This window comes from Hypanus sabinus, chromosome 3 (genome assembly GCF_030144855.1).
Source record: "Hypanus sabinus isolate sHypSab1 chromosome 3, sHypSab1.hap1, whole genome shotgun sequence".
NCBI classification, from domain to species: domain Eukaryota; kingdom Metazoa; phylum Chordata; class Chondrichthyes; order Myliobatiformes; family Dasyatidae; genus Hypanus; species Hypanus sabinus.
In genome coordinates this window covers 60,121,997-60,141,858 of record NC_082708.1, presented here as the reverse complement: position 1 = coordinate 60,141,858, position 19,862 = coordinate 60,121,997, and the positions used below count along the sequence as shown (strand labels likewise).

The 19,862-nt window shown below is 40.6% G+C and overlaps 1 protein-coding gene across 1 annotated transcript in view; it reads left to right on the top strand.

The window, feature by feature from the left end:
* tenm4 (teneurin transmembrane protein 4) overlaps positions 1-19,275 on the top strand; it is a 1,643,409-nt gene extending 1,624,134 nt beyond the window's left edge. The window contains exon 34 of the mRNA XM_059964502.1: positions 17,707-19,275. Coding sequence (XP_059820485.1) covers positions 17,707-18,465 — 759 coding nt within the window. The 3' untranslated portion in view covers positions 18,466-19,275. The remainder of the gene's footprint in view (positions 1-17,706) is intronic.
* The last annotated feature ends 587 nt before the right edge of the window (positions 19,276-19,862 follow it).

Below are 19,862 nucleotides of genomic sequence, written 5' to 3'. Positions count from 1 at the left end.
GTTATTGGACAGTTAGCAATTGCTTTATATACCAAGTTAATATTATACAATTCATCCATGAGATATGGACAAAATAGAATTTCCAAAAAAAGACAAATACTAGGTAGTGCAGATCTCATATTATACAGTTTCAGTGAATGATCCTCGGACATTAAACTGCAGCCAGTGCAGGTCCATTAAATTTGTAATTTCAAATTAGAAAATTGCAACTACTATGATAGAAAGTAACTCTAGTAATGAGTTTATCATAAGTGCTTTATCTCAGAATTGTAAATACAGAATAAAGAATAACGATTTGTGCACTAAGTGGAATGATCTACTGTCATTCTACTCATGGACAAAGTAATAATTTTAAAAGAAACTAAACAACTCCAGTTCGCATTCTTTATCCACCTCTGTTTAAATTGTGTAATCATTTAAATCAGCCCAAATGCACTAACCAATTATCATTTCCATTATTGTCAATTACAAGCTTGTTGCTTCCAACATGTTATGTGTTCCCTATATTTCAAACAGAAGCAGGTGTGTACTTGTTAGTTCACACTTCATTAAGATGCAATTCCCGTGCATACTTAATCCCCTTTCACTGATGTCAGGTTATAGCTTGTAGCAGTCGGCAATGACTGCAATAACAAGCGTGTTCTATAAATAAATAGCTCTTCGTTACACTACATTTACGAACTGTACTTAATCTCTCCTATGTGGTGTGATATTACAGCTTCAATAATTTATTTTTAGTCTGTTCAATAGCACCATTCAAAGCACCAAACTGAATTGCAATTTTGCAAAAATTGCACACATCGTAATATTAGATCCCACTTCAGTCTTTTAGCCAGAAAAATCAGTGCCCGATATGTTTCAGGTACTGATTAACCCTCCTCAAACTCACCTTCTCCATGCCACACACAGCCACTTCCTCCCTCACTCAGTGACTCTTTCTTACTCACATGTTGACTCTCTCTCTGCTGACTATCCCTCACAGAGTCTCTCACACTTTCTTCACTTAGTAATTCTTCCTCACTCACACACTGATTCTTCCTCTCACAGACACAGTGACTCTCTAACCCTCCTTCACAAAGTGGCTCACTCGCTTCCTCCTCACACACCGACTCTCTTGCTCCTCCCCCATATACTTACTCTCTCTCCCTCACACAGTGACCCACCGTCTGCTCTTGCTCACCTCACACGCTGCGTCTCTCTTCCTCTCCCAGACAAGGAGGGGAGGAGTGGAAACTGAGGGATGTTTGAGGCAATGTGAAGGCAATAATCAGAAAGAGGGATAAATGATGTTTATGGGTCAGTCTGCATAGTTGTCACCAAGCCTGTATAATCTGTGTTTTCTACAACTTTATGTCTGTTGTCTGCAACTGAGCTGCAATATTTGGAAGATAATTCCACATTTTGTAATCCCTTTTACAACCCCCTGAGATTCCATCTGTGCGTGAAACACCTGACAGGGATGGCTCTTCTCACCAGTATCCTGACATGATAATTATTGCTCTGTTGGGATGAGAAGTGTGAGGACACCTGCACTCTGCCCCCTGCACAATATTCAGACTACATTGGCTGTTGACAAAATTACGCACTTCAGTGTATATTTTGATATTTCAATGTATACGTGACAAATAGAGCTAATGTTTATCCCTTTAACAAGTTGCATATGTTGGAAATCTGAAATGAGAAACAGAAAATGCTGGAACCGTTCAGCATGTCAGGCAGCATCTGGGAAACAGAACTAGTGTTTATGGTCTGACACATGGCAAAGCGTCTCAGAGCTGAAGCATTTTACCTCTGGTAGTCTGTCCACCGATGCAGTCTGACCCCCTGTGTGTTTCCAGCCTAGATATTCTGCCAATTAACGTTAAATACCTGCTCATGAAACCTTGTGACAGGCTGTGTCATTTCCTTTGTAAGCTGAAAGGTCTGAAGGTAAACTGGACCAGATGGACTACACCCAGGGGTTGAGAAACAGGTAGCTGAAGGGATTGTGGAGACATTAGTAATGATCTTTCAAGAATCACTAGATTCTGGAATGGTTCTGGAAGACTGGAAAATTGCAAATGTCACTCCACATTTTAAGAAGGATGGAAGGCAGAAGAAAGGAAGTTATAGACTGGTTAGTCTGACCAGTGTTTGGGAAGATGCTGGAGTCCATTATTGCTACTGCTGTTCAGGAGGCTTTAAACTAATGTGGCAGGGGGATGGGAACAAGTGCAGAGAGACAGAGGGGTGTAAAATGAGGGTAGAAGCAAAAAGTAGTAAGGTGAAAAGTAAAAGTGGCAGGCAGGCAAATCCAGGGCAAAAAGCAAAAAGAGCCACTTTTCAACATAATTGAATAAGGGCTAAGAGTGTTATAATAACAAGCCTGAAGGCTTTGTGTGTCAATGCGAGGAGCATTCAGAACAAGGTGGATGAATTGAATGTGCAGATAGTTATTAATAAATATGATATAGTTGGGATCACAGAGACATGACTGACCAAGGATGGGAGCTCAACATCCAGGGATATTCAATATTCAGGAGGGATAGACAGATAGGAGGAAAGAAAAGGAGGTGGGGTAGCATTGCTGGTTAGAGAGGAGATTAACGCAATAGAAATGAAGGACATTAGCCTGGAGGATGTGGAATCGATATGGGTAGAGCTGCATAACACTAAGGGGCAGAAAACGCTGGTGGGAGTTGTGTACAGGCCACCTAACAGTAGTAGTGAGGTTGGGGATAGCATTAAACAGGAAATTAGAAATGCGTGCAATAAAGCAACAGTAGTTATAATGGGTGACTTCAATCTACATATAGATTGGGTGAATCAAGTTGGTAAGGGTGCTGAGGAAGAGGATTTCTTGGAATGTATGCGGGATGGTTGTCTGAACCAACATGTCGAGGAACCAACTAGAGAGCAGGCCATTCTAGATTGAGTATTGAGCAATGAGGAAGGGTTAGTTAGCAATCTTGTCGTGAGGGCCCTTTGGGTAAGAGTGACCATAATATGGTGGAATTCTTCATTAAGATGGAGAGTGACATAGTTAATTCAGAAACAAAGGTTCTGAACTTAAAGAAGGGTAACTTTGAAGGTATGAGACGTGAATTAGCTAAGATAGACTGGCAAATGATACTTAAAGGGTTGACGGTGGATATGTAATGACAAGCATTTAAAGATCGCATGGATGAACTACAACAATTGTTCATCCCAGTTTAGCAAAAGAATAAACCAGGGAAGGTAGTGCACCCGTGGCTGACAAGGGAAATTAGGGATAGTATCAAGACCAAAGAAGAAACATATAAATTAGCAAAAAAAAAGCTGCACACCTGAGGACTGGGAGAAATTCAGAGACCAGCAGAGGAGGACAAAGGGCTTAATTAGGAAAGGGAAAAAAGATTATGAGAGAAAGCTGGCAGGGAACATAAAAACTGACTGTAAAAGCTTTTATAGATACGTGAAAAGAAAAAGATTGGTCAAGACAAATGTAGGTCCTTTACAGTCAGAAACGGGGGAATTGATCATAGGGAACAAAGACATGGCAGACCAATTGAATAACTACTTTGGTTCTGTCTTCACTAAGGAGGACATAAATAATCTTCCGGAAATAGTAAGGGACTGAGGGTCTAGTGAGATGGAGAAACTGAGGGAAATACATGTTAATAGGGAAGTGGTGTTAGGTAAATTGAAGGGATTAAAGGCAGATAAATCCCCAGGGCCAGATGGTCTGCATCCCAGAATGCTTAAGGAAATAGCTCAAGAAATAGTGGATGCATTAGTGATAATTTTTCAAAACTCCTTAGATTCTGGATTTGTTTCTGAGGATTGGAGGGTGGCTAAAGTAACCCCACTTCTTAAAAAAGGAGGGAGAGAGAAACCGGGGAATTATAGACCGGTTAGTCTGACATCAGTGGTGGGGAAAATGCTAGAGTCGGTTATCAAAGATGTGATAACAGCACATTTGGAAAGAGGTAAAATCATCGGACAAAGTCAGCATGGATTTGTGAAAGGAAGATCATGTCTGACGAATCTTATAGAATTTTTTGAAGATGTAACTAGTAGAGTGGATAGGGGAGAGCCAGTGGATGTGGTATATTTAGATTTTCAAAAGGCTTTTGACAAGATCCCACACAGGAGATTAGTGTACAAACTTAAAGCACATGGTATTGAGGGTATGGTATTGATGTGGATAGAGAATTGGTTGGCAGACAGGAAGCAAAGAGTGGGAGTAAATGGGACCTTTTCAGAATGCCAGGCAGTGACTAGTGGGGTACCGCAAGGCTCAGTGCTGGGACTCCAGTTGTTTACAATATATATTAATGATTTAGATGAGGGAATTAAATGCAGCATTTCCAAGTTTGCGGATGACACGAAGCCGGGCGGCGGTGTTAGCTGTGAGGAGGATGCTAAGAGGATGCAGGGTGACTTGGATAGGTTAGGTGAGTGGGCAAATTCATGGCAGATGCAATTTAATGAGGATAAATGTGAGGTTATCCACTTTGGTTGCAAGAACAATAAAACAGATTATTATCTGAACGGTGGCCAATTAGGAAAAGGGGAGATGCAACGAGACCTGGGTGTCATTGTACACCAGTCATTGAAGGTGGGCATGCAGGTACAGCAGGCAGTGAAAAAGGCAAATGGTATGTTGGCATTCATAGCAAAAGGAATTGAGTACAGGAGTAGGGAGGTTCTACTGCAGTTGTACAAGGCCTTGGTGAGACTGCTCCTAGAATATTGTGTGCAGTTTTGGTCCCCTAATCTGAGGAAAGACATTCTTGCCATAGAAGAAGTACAGAGAAGGTTCACCAGATTGATTCCTGGGATGGCAGGACTTTCATATGAAGTAAAACTGGATCGACTAGGCTTATACTCACTGGAATTTAGAAGATTGAGGAGGGATCTTATTGAAACGTATAAAACGTATAAAATTCTAAAGGGTCAGGCTAGATGCAGGAAGATTGTTTCCAATGTTGGGGAAGTCCAGAATGAGGGGTCACAGTTTAAGGATAAAGGGGAAGCCTTTTAGGACCGAGATAAGGAAAAACTTCTTCACACAGAGAGTGGTGAATCTGTGGAATTCTCTGCCACAGGAAACAGTTGAGGCCGGTTCATTGGCTATATTTAAGAGGAAGTTAGATATGGCCCTTGTGGCTAAAGGGATCGGGGGTATGGAGAGAAAGCAGGTACAGGGTTCTGAGTTGGATGATCAGCCATGATCATACTGAATGGCGGTGCAGGCTCGAAGGGCCGAATGGCCTAATCCTGCCCCTATTTTCTATGTTGCTATGTTTAAGGATAAAATCTTGGGGTTCTTGGAGGCACATGGTAAAATAGGCCAGAGCCACTGTGATTTCTTTTAAGGGGAAATTTTGCCTGATGAATCTGTTGGACATCTTTGAGAAAAAAACAAGCTGGATAGAGAAAGAAGAGTCAGCAGATGTTGTTTACTTGAATTTTCAGAAGGCCTTCAGCAAGGTGCTGCACATGGGGCTCCTAAATAAGATGAGAGCCCATGGTATTACAGGAAAGATACTAGCATAGATAGAAGATTAACTGACTAGAAGGAGGCTAATAGTGGGAATTAATGGGGTCTTTTCTGTTTGGCTGGTGGCGCAGTGACATCAGCGCCGAACTCCGGAACAGAGGTTCCCTGGTTCGAATCCAGTTGGAGCGTTCCCGAGTACGCTTTCCATCCATGCCAGGTTGAGTGTTGAGCTTGCAACTCAACCTTGTAAAATAAAGAAAAACACTGCGACATACCGTCTGTGTGAGGAGTGGCGCGCCACACCGTCTTTCGTTCCGCACCTTGTAAGGCATGAAAATGCCTCTCAGGCCTGAGTCAACGTCATCTTCATCATCATTTCTGTTTGACTGCCAGTGACTAGTGGTGTTCAGCAGAGACTGGTGTTGACACCACATCTTTTCACATTTTATGTCAACTATTTGGATAACTGAATTGGTGGCTTTGTGGCAAGTTTCTGGACAATATAAAGATAGGTCGAGGGGCAGGTAGACTTGAGAAAGCAGGGAGTCTGCAGAAGGACTTAAACAGATTAGGGGACTAGGCAAAGAAGTGACAGTTGAAAGACAGTATGGGGAAGTGTATGTTCATCACTTTGGTAGAAGGAATAAAGGCACAGTCTATTTTCTAAATGGGCAGAAAATTCAAAAATCAGAGGTGCAAAGGGACTTGGAAGTCCACATACAAGATTCCCTGAAGATTAACCTGCAGGTTGAGTCAGTGGTAAGAAAGGCAAATGCAACCTTAACATTTATTTTGAGAGGACTAGAATATAAAAGTAAGGATGTGATGCTGAGGCTTTTTGAGGCATTAGTTAGACTCTGCTTGGTGTATTGTGAACAGTTTTGGGCCCCTAATCTAAGAAAGGATGAGCTGGCATTGGAGAGCATTCAGAAGATGTTTACAAGAATGATTCTAGGAATGAAAGGGTTAATGTATGAAGAGCTTTTGATGTCTCTGGACCTATACTTGCCAGAGTTTAGAAGAATGCGGGTGCATCTCATTGAATCCTATTGAATATTGAAATATCTACACAGAATGGATGTGGAGAGGATATTTCCTATAGTGGTGGTGGGCGGGGGCGGTCTATGACCAGTAGGCATTGCCTCAGGATAGAGAGCCATCTACTTAGAACAGAGATGAAGAGAAATTTCTTTAACCAGAGGTTGTTGAATCTGTAGAATTCATTGCCACAGGTAGCTATGGAAGCCAAGTCATTGGATATACTTAAACTGGAAGTTGATAGGTTTTTGATTTTCAGGGTGTTAAAGATTATGAGGAAGAAGCAGGAGAATGGTGTTGGGAGGGATAATAAATCAGCCATGATGGAATGGCAGAACAGCCCTGATAGGCTGAATGGCCCAATTCTGCTCTGATGTTTTATGATCTTTACCAACTGAGATTTTCCAGAATTTGCAGTTTCCTGGAGGAGTAGTACATCAACCAAAATGATGTCGTTGGATCTGGACCCTCGAATACCTGTTCAGATGCAATTCAGCTTATTGTGGTGCTATATGAAACCCAGGTTGTTTCACATGACATGTGAGCAATGTTTTCCCCCAGCCAATATTGCCAAACAAGTGGTTGTCGTCTTCATTCTCCTCCAGATGAAGGAGCTCAAATCAAAATGGTTCATTTCCCTCCATTGATGCTGCCTGGCTTGCTGAGATCCCCAGCACCTCCGGCATTGCAGCGTTCTCCTCATTGTCGCTTATCTTGTTTCTGCATTTGTCTGTCCGCATTCCCTTGCAAAGGATTCAACCGACATCATACAATTTATCTTTCATCATCAAATTAGTCTAGTCCAATGATCATTGGCTTACCAGTAGACTAACAATGACATTTGCAGCAATTGCGTCTACAAGTGATAAAGTTCAAGATACAACAGCTTATTATTTCCCATTAAACTATCAAACCAAGTCAGATTGTATTCTGTTGAGACTGACTGCCACTCTTCTTAGAACATGTCCAATTTTCAGATTTTTTAATTGAATTAACTTGCAATGTTTTTTTCCCAAGCACATCCAATCTGCCCCATCAGATTGCTACCCAGCTGGTGAAGATGCACGTTCAGCCCAGAGACTTCCATCCATAAATGAGTAAAAAAATTATTGTCTCTCTTGGGCCTCTAGCTCTGTTGGGATACCCTGGCAAATTCCTTTTAAAAAAAACATTGCCTTAGGAGCTTGAGCTCTCATCAGGTAATCATTCATGCCAGGCAGCTGAAAATGATATCGACTGTTCCTGCTGCTAAAAACACGGTCCAGTTAATTAGAAGCCAATTCATCGATATTTTATAATGCAATAGGGAAGGCACCTGAGTACAGTGAATCTAATAAAAATACATCTCAGGCTTTTTCAGAAAGGTCTTTTAACATTTAAATTCAATATCTCTCACTTAAGCAATTTAGCTACAACTGAGAATTTAGTTGATTATTTGTTCAACAAGAAGCTACTTCTTGGACACTACAATTCCTTTAACCACTCTTGCTTTGTCAATAATTATTGGTCATGTCTCTAGCTGCACATTTAGTTACAAATGCATCAAAAAGAATCTTGTGTTCCAAATATTTTATAAAGGTGAAGCACAGCAGGTGGACTACTCTACTTCAACCATTCCTCTGCTCCTCCTTTCTATTCAACCCTTCCTTTGGTGTCAGCAAATTAGAGAGCTGGTCATTGACCTCAGCAGGGGTTGGTGTACGTGCTTCTGTTTACATCAACGGTGCAGAGATTGAGAGTGATGGGAGCTTCAAGTTCCTACGAATGAACATCTCCAATAGCCTGTCCTGTTCCAACCATGTAGATGCAACAGTCAAGAAAGCTCACCAATGCTTCTACTTCTTCGGGAGGCTAAAGAAATTTGGCATGTCGCCGTTGACCCTAAACAATTTTATTGATGCACCATAGAAAACATCTTTATCTGGTTGCATTACAGCTTGGTAAGGCAACTGCTCTGCCGGTGACACAAAGAAACTGCAGAGAGTTGTGCAAACTGCTCAGCACATCACAAAAGCCAGTTCCCCACCATGACTCTGCCTAAAGTTCCTGCTGCGTCAGTAAAGCAGTTAGCAGAACCAAAGACCAAACCCACCCCAGACATTCTCCATTCTCCCTTCTGTCAGAAGATACAAAAGTCTGAAAGCATGTCTCATTAGGGTCAGGGATAGTTTCTGCTCTGCTGTTTCTAGACTGTTGAATGGTTCCCTCGTATAATAAGATAGACTTGAGACCTCACAATCTACCTCATTATGGCCTTGCATCTTATTCTCTACCTGCATGGCACTTTGTACTCTTGCATGTTATTTGTGTTGTGTTATTGCTTACCTTGTACTACCCCAGTGCACTATGTAATGAATTGATCTGTAGGAACAGTATGCAAGACAAACTTTACACTGTATATGTGACAATAATAAGTCAATAGCAATGACACCAGGTGAAATGGCTCTACATTCTGAAAGACACTTTTCCTGGCCTTTCTCTTAGAAGGCTCAAGGCAAAAAGGGTTATGATACAAGGGATAAAACCTGCTTTGCTCAGTTGCTATGCCTTGCCACTGATATTTTTGTTACCTTGATGGAAGCCCTTTATGAAGTTCCAAACAATGGGAAGGAGCTGGATAAATACTCCAACAATCATTGCATAAATCTTCCAATGTCAAGTAGAGTGTAATCTCGTGGATCTTATTCCCTGTTCCGCTCTTACATTACATTTTATGTTCACTGAGGCAGATGAGAATAAATACCTGCTCAACATTGTTCATTCTCTAACGTTTTGACTTCTTGAAAATTCCATAAACATCAGAAAATATTCTCATCATCTTAACACAACTCCCTTACCCCCACTGCCCTCACTCCAATTATCCCATTTACCTACACTTTAGAGTTAATTTGCAGTGGGCAATCAGCCTATCAACCTGCACATTGTTGGGATGTGGGCAGAAACCAAACTACCAATGGAACTCCCATGGTCACATAGAGAACATGTGAATTCTGCACAGACAGAGCCCAGGTCAGCACTCCACATGGGTCTCCGGAACTATGAGAACATAGGTAGTAAAACAGAGAAAACAGAACAGTACTGCACAGCAACAAGCCCTTTGGGCCAAACTAATTAGCAAAACTAATCCCTTCTGCCTGCACATGGTCCATTTCCTTCCATTCTCTGCAAATTCATGTGCCTATCTGTGAGCCTCCTAAACACATCCATCATATTTTTCTGCGCAACGACACCTGGCAGCATATTCCAGGCACCAACTACACTCTGTGGGGGAAGAAAGTTATGCCTCACTTCTCCTTTGAAATTCCCCCTCTCACCTTAAATGCACGCCTTCTAGTATGAAACATTTCAACCCTGCAAAAGGATACCGGCTGTCCACTTCTCTGATAGGCAACAACTCTTATTAGCCGCACCCCTGTGCCATACAGTTAAGACAGCCACTTCAGTCACAAGATTAGGGAAAATTCATGGATGTATTATAAGCAAGGGCTGGTGGTGTAGTGGTATCAGCACTGGACTTCAAGTCAGATGGTCCTGAGTTCAAACCCAGCCTGATCTCAACCTGGGCATCAGCAGTATCTGTACTTCCATGTCTTTGCCATATGGAGTCGGACTCAGCTAAATGACTGAACGCAAATAAAGGTGTGACACAAAGGATTAGTGGTATAAAGAAAGTTCACTTTAGTGACTCATATTTTGCAGGTTCTTTGAGAAAGTTTCCTTTTACAAGAGAATCACAACCATTTACAGGCGATGTCTTCTTCCTCCACCCAACCAGGGTTTGCATTTTTCTCCAGTCCTGCTGAAGGGTTCCCTTTTCCCTTTCTCATCTTATCTCCTTGCCCACCCATTACCTCCCTCTGGTGCTCCTCCCCCCTTTTCTTCCATGGCCTTCTGTCTCTTTCACCGATCAACTTCCTAGTTCTTTAATTCATCCTTCCCCCTCCAGGTTTCACCTACCAACTTGTGTTTCTCTCTCCCCTCCCCTCACCTTCTAAATCTACTCCTTAGCTTTTTTTCCCCAGTCCTGACAAAGGGTTTCAGCCAAAATGCCGACTGTACTCTTTTCCTAGATGTTGCCTGGCCTGCTGAGTTCCTCCAGCATTTTGTGTTTGCTGTTTGGATTTCCAGCATCTGCAGATTTTCCCTTGTTTGTGCTGGAAATAAATGTTAATATTTGTTTGGGGCTTCTTCCACGTAGGCTTGCTTGACCGTAAGACCAAAGACATAGGAGGTGAATTAGGCCATTTGGCTGATCTGCTCCGCCACTCGATTTAACACCTCTGAACCCAATTCTCCTGTCATAAACTTTGACACACTTACTAATCAAGAACCTATGAACCTCCACTGCAAATATGATTTGGCCTCCACAGGCAATGAATTCAACAGATCCACGACCGTCTAGCTAAAGAATTTCCTCCTCATCTCTGTTCTAAAGGGATGTCCTTGTATTCTGAGACTGTGCCCTCTGGTCCAAAACCCTCCCACTGTTGGAAGCTTCCTATTAAGGCCCATTCTGTCAAGGCCTTTCAATATTCTGCACCCCTTGCTTCTGCTGTTGTTCAGGTTCTACCTCAAACTCTCTATTTTTGGATATTCTTTGCTTCCATTGCTCTAAGTTAGTGACCGCCAACCTTTTTAAGGCCAAGCTCCCCTACCTCAGCCTTAGTGAAAGGCAAGTTTGGCCTACTAAATCGTTTAGACACACGCATGCGCACCGGGCAGAAGGGACCGGAAGTGGAGCCCCGCAGCCCCGGAAGCAGTCTCTCTTGCAGGCGGCTTTCCGTGGTATAAGTTTTATAATGCTCACATTACAACACCTTTAATTCTATGTTTCATTATTTAATTTTATTTCAACACGAAAAATGAATGACTGTTGCACTCAGTGTGATGACTGGGGATGAATACTTTCTGCTAGTTCTCTGGAAGAGTTAGATAGAGCTCTTAAAGATAGCAGAGTCAAAGGATATGGAGAGAAGGCAGGAACGAGGTACTGATTGTGGAAGATCAGCCATGATCACATTGAATGACGGTGCTGGCTCGAAGGGCCGAATGGTCTACTCCTGCATCTATTGTCTATTGAAATTTGGCTCATAACTACAGACAACCAGTCTGAGACAGTCTGTGAGGTGTCTGTCAGTACAGATTTTCATCTGTTGCAGCACAGCACCCTCGCAAGCCTCCTGACAGACTGAATATTTGAATGGACAGTTTCCTTTGTTAGGCTGAATATGAATCTGCCACGTTTTTCAGGTGTTTTGTATAGGTAAACTGTTACTGAGACACTAGTATAAATTTCAGAGGTACGCAAGCTGATGACACCACTGTTTTTTTGTTGCCCAGTTCTTTTACATTTGGGAAATGTTGGAATTTAAAGGGGGAGAAGTGTTGTAATGGGAGCATTATAAAGATAGGTTGATGCCAATTAGGATAATGGTGATGTAGCAGTGCTCCCGCTGCGGAGAACTGTTTGTGGTGAGAGGTTGTTTCCGGGCTGTGGGGTTTTCCTTCCAGTCTTTTCTGCCCAGTGCGCATTTTTCATTTCTTTTTCGGCATCTACTGGGAAAGTCTCAAAGATCGACTGGTTGGCGACCACTACTCTAAGTTGTGGGGCACGCAGGATGCCACGATGGAGTGTATATTACAGGATACCCCAGAACTGATGTAGGCAACGGGAGGACATTTTAATAGAACAATGGAATTTTCAAGAATGATGTGTGGATCTAGTTGAGTCAGTACTCGGTTGCCATGGCTGGCGACCACATTCCATGAGGGGTCAGGGGATTACAGAGTAAACCTTGCCTTCAGGATTCACACCTTAACAGAAAATGTTGGCAGCGTATTCTCCCCAAGGATGGAGCTGTTCTGTGCTTTTCCTGGTAACATGGCTGTGACCAGGAGGAAGTACTTCTGATCCACAAATATTTGAATATTGATGTACTGGAAACCTTTCCATTAATGGAAACCATTCAGGTGTTTATCAGTGCAAGCAGCACAAGTTGCTTTAAATAGCAAGAAAGTAAAAGAACTAGAACATGGTCTTAATTGTATTGAGACTAGTCTAGAACCATTGTTAATGGCAAATTACAATGGGAATTTCAGTTGACGGAGTAACAGAGAAATAAATTACTATCTGTTGCAAATATGAGCAGGGCAATATCACAGGAGGCTGGTTAAGAAAATGAAACTAATGGAATGAAAGAGTAAATGGTGGCAGAGATGTAAATTGGGATTAGCAACAAGGAGGAGAGGGTGGGTTTTTTTTTATTTACAGAGGTGATCCCCAAGAATTAGTGGTAGGTTGAGTACTTAAGAATTTTTATGAACAATGAACATTCGGGTGTAGAAGATGGCATGATAAATGTCACAATTGATATTGAGATGGAACTTTATAAAGCCTCATTAGGCTTCAACTCAATACTGTGGATCAGGAAAAATGGCAACATCTTGGAAAGTGCACCGCGTAACCAGGAATGTACAATGCACCGGAATGTAACCAAGCAAGGGAGATTACAGTTTGAGAAAGGATGTTAAAACTGAAATAATGGAAGTTAAGGGGCAATCTGACGAAGGTTTTCCAGATGACAAGAAATTTTAATACACAGAAAATCTATTTTCTCTGCCAAGTAACAAAAGGTCCAGAAGAGAGATGATTTTTTTTTGACACAGAGAGGTTGGTGGAAACTAATTCCATGAGTAATTTTATGAGGGAGTTCTGCAAGTAATTGTGGATGTGGAATTTGTAGGGTAGGGGACAAAATGTTGAGGCTTACAAAGAGCCCCGGACAAGACAAACTAATGTCCTTCTTCTGTTTTCTGATCCTACAGTCAGATTCTGTGCCATTAAAACAAAACGTGCCAACTTGAATATTTACATTCTTTAGTTTTATTATTAAATTCTTGTTCTAAAAATTTTCATTGATGCAAAAATGTAACTATATATGATGAGGAAATATTCCAACAAGATTTTACCACGTTTCCACACAATCTTTTATTCATACGAAGATCAGTAACCGTAGCGTGAACCCAGCAAATAGAACAGTCATTTTTGGTTATATTTTAGCAATTAATTTGAATCTTGACTAGGCTGGACTTGACTAAGGCTTGACCCTTTTGATAAATCCATCACTCCTGTATTTCTTAACATTTACTCTGATGGTTCCAACAGGAGTTCATGGCCAAAACCTAAGAAGTTTTAGATAGGAAAACAATAATGCTACTGTTAGCATCTAATCTTAAAATCATAATGCATATGCATATACATGACCCCAAAACAGCAATTTGATCAAGACAAATAAATTAAAACATAGCAATTTGATCAAATAAAAAAAAGTTAATGTAGATCTTTCTCACAGTAGTTGAAAATCATGACCTCAATGTGATTGGTTAAGTCAAAAATCATCCTGGTTTGAGTTTCAACTTGACAATATACCATTAAACATTGTGGAATTGCCAAACTGGAATTTTTTAAAAACTGTTTTGCTGTAATACCTTCTTTTGTCATTAAGCTTTAATTTTGACAACTTATGAAATTCATTTCAATAAAACCAGACAATTTATTATGGAAGTGTGATAAGATTTTCTTTTCTCTAGCCCATGAAAACTGCCACTTGCATAGAAATCCCTATTCTGAGGATAGGCAGGTGATCAAGAAGGGATGTGCTCAGACTGATGGTTTGAGATGTGTCTATTTTAATGCAAGGAGTATTATGAACAAAGCAGGTGAGCTTAGAGTGTGGATCAGTACTTGGAGCTATGATGTTGTGGCGATCACAGAGACTTGAATGGTGCAGGGGCAGGAATATCTACTTCAAGTGCCAGGCTTTAGATATTTCAGAAAGGACAGGGATGGAGGTAAAAGAGGTGGGGGCATGGCACTGCTGATCAGGGATAGTGTCACAGCTGCAGAAAAGGAGGAAGTCATGGAGGGGTTGTCCACGGAGTCTCTCTGGGTGGAAGTTAGGAATAGGAAGGGGTAAATAACTCTACTAGGTGTTTTTATAGACCACCCAATAGTAACAGGGATATCAAGGAGCAGCTAAGGAGACAGATTCTTCTAAAGTGTAATAATAACAGGGTTGTTGTGGTGGGAGATTTTAATTTCCCATATATTGATTGGCATCTCCCTAGAGTGAGGGGTTTAGATGGGGTGGAGTTTGTTAGGTGCGTTCAGGAAGGTTTCCTGACATGTAGATAAGCCTACAAGAGGAGAGGCTGTACTTGATCTGGTATTGGGAAATGAACCTGGTCAGGTGTCAGGTCTCTCAGTGGGAGAGCATTTTGGAGATAGTGATCACAATTCTATCTCCTTTACCACAGCATTGGAGAAGGATATGAACAGACAAGTTAGGGAAATGTTTAATTGAAGTAAGGGGAAATATGAGGCTATCAGGCAGGAACTTCGAAGCATAAATTGGAAACAGATGTTCTCAGGGAAATGTACGGAAGAAATGTGGCAAATGTTCAGGGGATATTTGCGTGGAATTCTGAGTAGGTATGTCCCAATGACATGGAAAGGATGGTAGGGAACAGGAACTGTGGTGTACAAAGTCTATTGTAAATCTAGTCCAGAAGAAAAGAAGAGCTTACAAAAGGTTCAAAAAGTTGGGTAATGATAGAGATCCAGAAGATTATAGGCTAGCGGGAATGATCTTAAGAATGAAATTAGGAGAGCCAGAAGGAGCCATGAGAAGGCCTTGATGGACAAGATTAAGGAAAACCCCGAGGCATTCTACAAGTAAGTGAAGAGCAAGAGGATATGATGTGAGAGAATAGGACCTATCAAGTGTGACAGTGGGAAAGTGTGTATGGAACCAGAGGAGATAGCAGAGGTACTTAATGAATACTTTGCTTCAGTATTCACTATGGAAAAGGATCTTGGCACTTGTAGTGATGACTTAAAGCAGACTGAAAAGCTTGAGCATGTAGATATTAAGAAAGAGGATGTGCTGGAGCTTTTGGAAAGCATCAAGTTGGATAAGTCACCGGGACTGGACAGGATGTACCCCAGGCTACTGTGGGAGGTGAGGGAGGATTTTGCTGAGCCTCTAGCAGTGACCTTTGCATCATCAATGAGGATGGGAGAGGTTCCAAAGGATTGGAGGGATGCAGATGTTTTTCCATTATTCAAGAAAGGGAGCAGAGATAGCCCAGGAAATTATAGACCAGTGAGTCTTACTTCAATGGTTGGTAAGTTGATGGAGAAGATCCTGAGAGGCAGGATTTATGAACATTTGGAGAGGCATAATATGATTAGGAATAGTCAGCATGGCTTTGTCAAAGGCAGGTCATGCCTTACGAACCTGATTGAATTTTTTGAGGATGTGACTAATCACGTTGATGAAGGTAGAGCAGTAGATATAGTGTATATGGATTTCAGCAAGGCATTTCATAAGGTACCCCATGCAAGACTTATTGAGAAGGTAAGGAGGCATGGGATCCAAGGGGACCTTGCTTTGTGGATCCAGAACTGGCTTGCCCACAATAGGCAAGGAATGCTTGTAGATGCTTCTACATGGAGTTCAGTGACCAGTGGAGTGCCTCACGGATATGTTCTGAGAACCCTACTCTTTGTGATTTTTATAAGTGACCTGGATGAGGAAGTGGAGGGATGGGTTAGTAAATTTGCTGATGACACAAAGGTTGGTGGTGTTGTGAATAATGTGGAGGGCTGTCAGAGGTTACAATGGGAAATTGATAGGGTGCAAAACTGGGCTGAGAAATGGCAGATGGAGTTCAACCCAGGTAAGAGTGAGGTGGCTCATTTTGGGAGGTCAAATATGATGGCAGAATATAGCATTAATGGTAAGACTCTTGGCAGTGTGGAGGATCAGAGGATCTTGGGGTCCATGTTCATAGGACACTCAAAGCTGCTACACAGGTTGACTCTATGGTTAAGAAGGCATACGGTGCATTGGTCTTCATTAACTGTGGAATTGAGTTTAAGAGCTGAGAGGGAATGTTGCAGCTATATAGGACCCTGATCAGACCCCACTTGGAGTACTGTGCTCAATTCTGGTTGCCTCACTACAGGAATGATGTGGAAACTATAGAAAGGGTGCAGCGGAGATTTAGAAGAATGTTGCCTGGTTTGGGGAGCATGCCTTATGAGAATAGGTTGAGTGAACTCGGTCTTTTCTCCTTAGAGCAATGAAGTATGAGAGGTGACCTGATAGAGGTGTACAAGATAAAGAGAGACATTGATGGTGTGGATAGTCAGAGGCTTTTTTCCCAGGGCTGAAATGGCTAGCACGAGAGAGCATAGTTTTAAGGTGCTTGGAAGTAGGTACCAAGGAGATGTCAGGGTAAATTTTTTACGCAGAGATTGGTGAGTGTGTGGAATGGACTGCCAGCAACGGTGGTGGAGGTGGAAACGATAGGATCTTTTAAGAGACTCCCCGATAGGTACATGGAGCTTAAAAAAATAGAGGGCTATGGGTAAGCCTAGGTAGTTCTAAGGTAAGGATGTATTTAGCACAGCTTTGTGGGACGATGGGCCTGTATTGTGCTGTAGGTTTTCTATGTTCTATAAACAGGTTTCTATCACTCATTGTCCAGCATCTTTATTACATATTTTACATTTCTTTGGTTAAAAACTTAATAGACCAACTTGACAGGCATTAAATACTGTTTGTGATCATTTTTCTTTTATTCATTTCATGAGAGAAATAAAGAAACTCCTGTCATTTCAGTTCATCATTAAAGTAATCATATTCTCAAATAAAAGTCACCAAAGCATTTTCTCAAAAATGTCTTCTTGTTCAAATGCATTGAAATACATGACAAAGCTGGTTACAGTTTTAATAAAAAAAACAATAAATCTATTGATCCATTTACTGTCCCCAGTAACCTGAAAAACAACCCAAAACTATTTGTATTGCTTTGGCTGATCTGTTACTATATATATCAGAATTATCCAAAAGTAAAATGGTAATTTTTTATTAAAAAAAACTCTTGACTAATTTCATTGAAATTTTATTCAGATGTTTTGAAATTAATTTCAAATACAGTATCTTTACATTACTCTTGCAAAATATGTTGCAATCAGTAAAATTATAAACAGGTTTACCAAAATGTTTTCCAGTGAAATATAAGGAAACAATTCACTGAATTATTAGAAAAATTCAAAATGAAGACTCTATTCAGTGTTGTGAATAACATCACTTTTTCCTGTAAAGATAACCATTAATGTTTTCTCCTTTTATTAGTCCATTTTAGGAGTCCAGTGTGTTGTTCAGAAACAGCTCAAAGCTTTTGTTACGCTAGAACATTTTGGACAAATTTACGGAGGAAGTGGAACTGGCTGCCAGCCAAAAGCACGTATGAAAAAATTTGCAACAGGCGGTTCAATCTTTGGCAAAGGAGTGAAATTCGCTGTTCGAGGAGGCAGAGTAAGCACAGATATCATTAGTGTTGCGAATGAAGATGGAAGGAGAGTTGCTGCAATTTTAAATAATGCCTATTACCTGGAAAATATCCACTTCACCATTGATGGAGTGGACACACATTATTTCATCAAAATGGGGTCTGCAGAAAAGGATCTCACTATTTTGGGCCTTACTGGTGGAAGGCGAACCCTGGAGAACGGAATTAATGTTACTGTGTCTCAAATTAATACTGTACTGAATGGAAGGACGAGAAGATACACTGATATTAAACTTCAGTATGGTCTGTTGTGTTTAAACACACGATATGGGACAACCTTGGATGAAGAGAAAGCTCGAGTCTTGGAGCTGGCTAGGATGCGGGCTGTAGCAGCCGCCTGGACTAGAGAAAGGCAAAGGTTACAGGATGGAGAGGAGGGAATTCGCTCATGGACCGAGGGAGAAAAACAGCAGCTGTTGATCACTGGCAGAGTGCAAGGCTACGACGGCTATTTTATAAAAACTGTTGAGCAATATCCTGAATTGTCAGACAATGTAAATAACATCCATTTCATGAGACAGAGTGAAATGGGCAAGAGGTAACAGTAAAGGACTATGTGCCAACCACTTTGCCAAAGACAGCTGCTTATGTGGCCATTTTTCAGGCTGTGTTGTTACAATTATTTTTTAAAACTGTTGCATTGTAATTCTTGCAATGTGCTGAGTTTTTTTCCTCTTTTTTTTGTCTTCACACATTTTGCATTGAGCAAAAAGTATTTTGCAGTAGCGTGATTACAGTAAATATTTGCTATTTTCTAACAATTTTTCCAACTGTGAACTATTGGTTTACAGTTCAGAGTCAGAACCAGGAGTGCAGGATGCATTACCTGTAAGGGAATATGCTGTCTCATTGTCCATTCAAAGGATTATTACAGACCTCTTTTGTTAATTCTTTGGGACTCCTTATGAGGTGCATTTTGATGCAGCAAAGGACTACAACTGCATTTTATATCAACAAAGAAATTAACAATTTGCGTGAGAACTTTCCTAAGGTTCTGATGTGAAATGGAGATAAATCTCAACCCTTGTGTTTCTAACACTGTATTCTGATTGTGTAAATAAGCAAGGCTGTATATAAATGCGAATGTAGATAACTTCTAGAAATGCAACCGTGACTCTGAGTAGACTTCGGTGGAAAATAAAAAAAGTTATTTTGTGTTTTAATTTTTTTTACTGATTTCAATCAGAAGTCATATCATAGGTAAATTGAGAGATTGGAAATATTTTAGTTTGGAGTTGTGTTTTAATTATCTGAGACTGATTTTCTTGCTTCTGTTTCTTTCCTATCGTTAGTTTGTTTAATTTAACTCTTCTGAAGTTTGATTTTTTTATTAAAAGTTAAAGGATACCCTGTTTCTTTGTTTAATCATTTATTTTTAAACTCAATTTGTTATTTAATTTCAATCGCAATATAATTGGGTGATGCCATATAAAATAAAATTCTCACTTGTTGCTGAACCAACATAAATGTAACTTGCAACAAAAATCATTAATTCCTATCTCTAACTGAACCCGTTTAAATGCCCATTTAACACAAATTATGGACTGCTAAGTTGTGTTTTCATTCTTTGGGTTTCAAGTAAATGTTTAATGTTCTTTGAATTGGTCTAATGTGTGTTTTGGGATTGGACAATGTAGGTATGTGTGTATTTATAGGCATATGTGTATCACAATATTAATATCTCATGATATTGTTATTGTGACCCAATGTGTTTTGACCTTAGGAGCATTTACATGATTATTGCTTTGTTACTGTGCAACTCAAGTACCACAATCATTTACTGTTTAAGATATGGTGACTTATTTGGGCAGATTTTTATATTTGTTTATTTGAAAGTTGAAGTAACATAAATGCTGTAATATGCTGTTAAATGGAAATATTATATGAATCCCCCAAATTTATAATATTGACCAACTCCTATTTTTGTGTTCTTTTATAT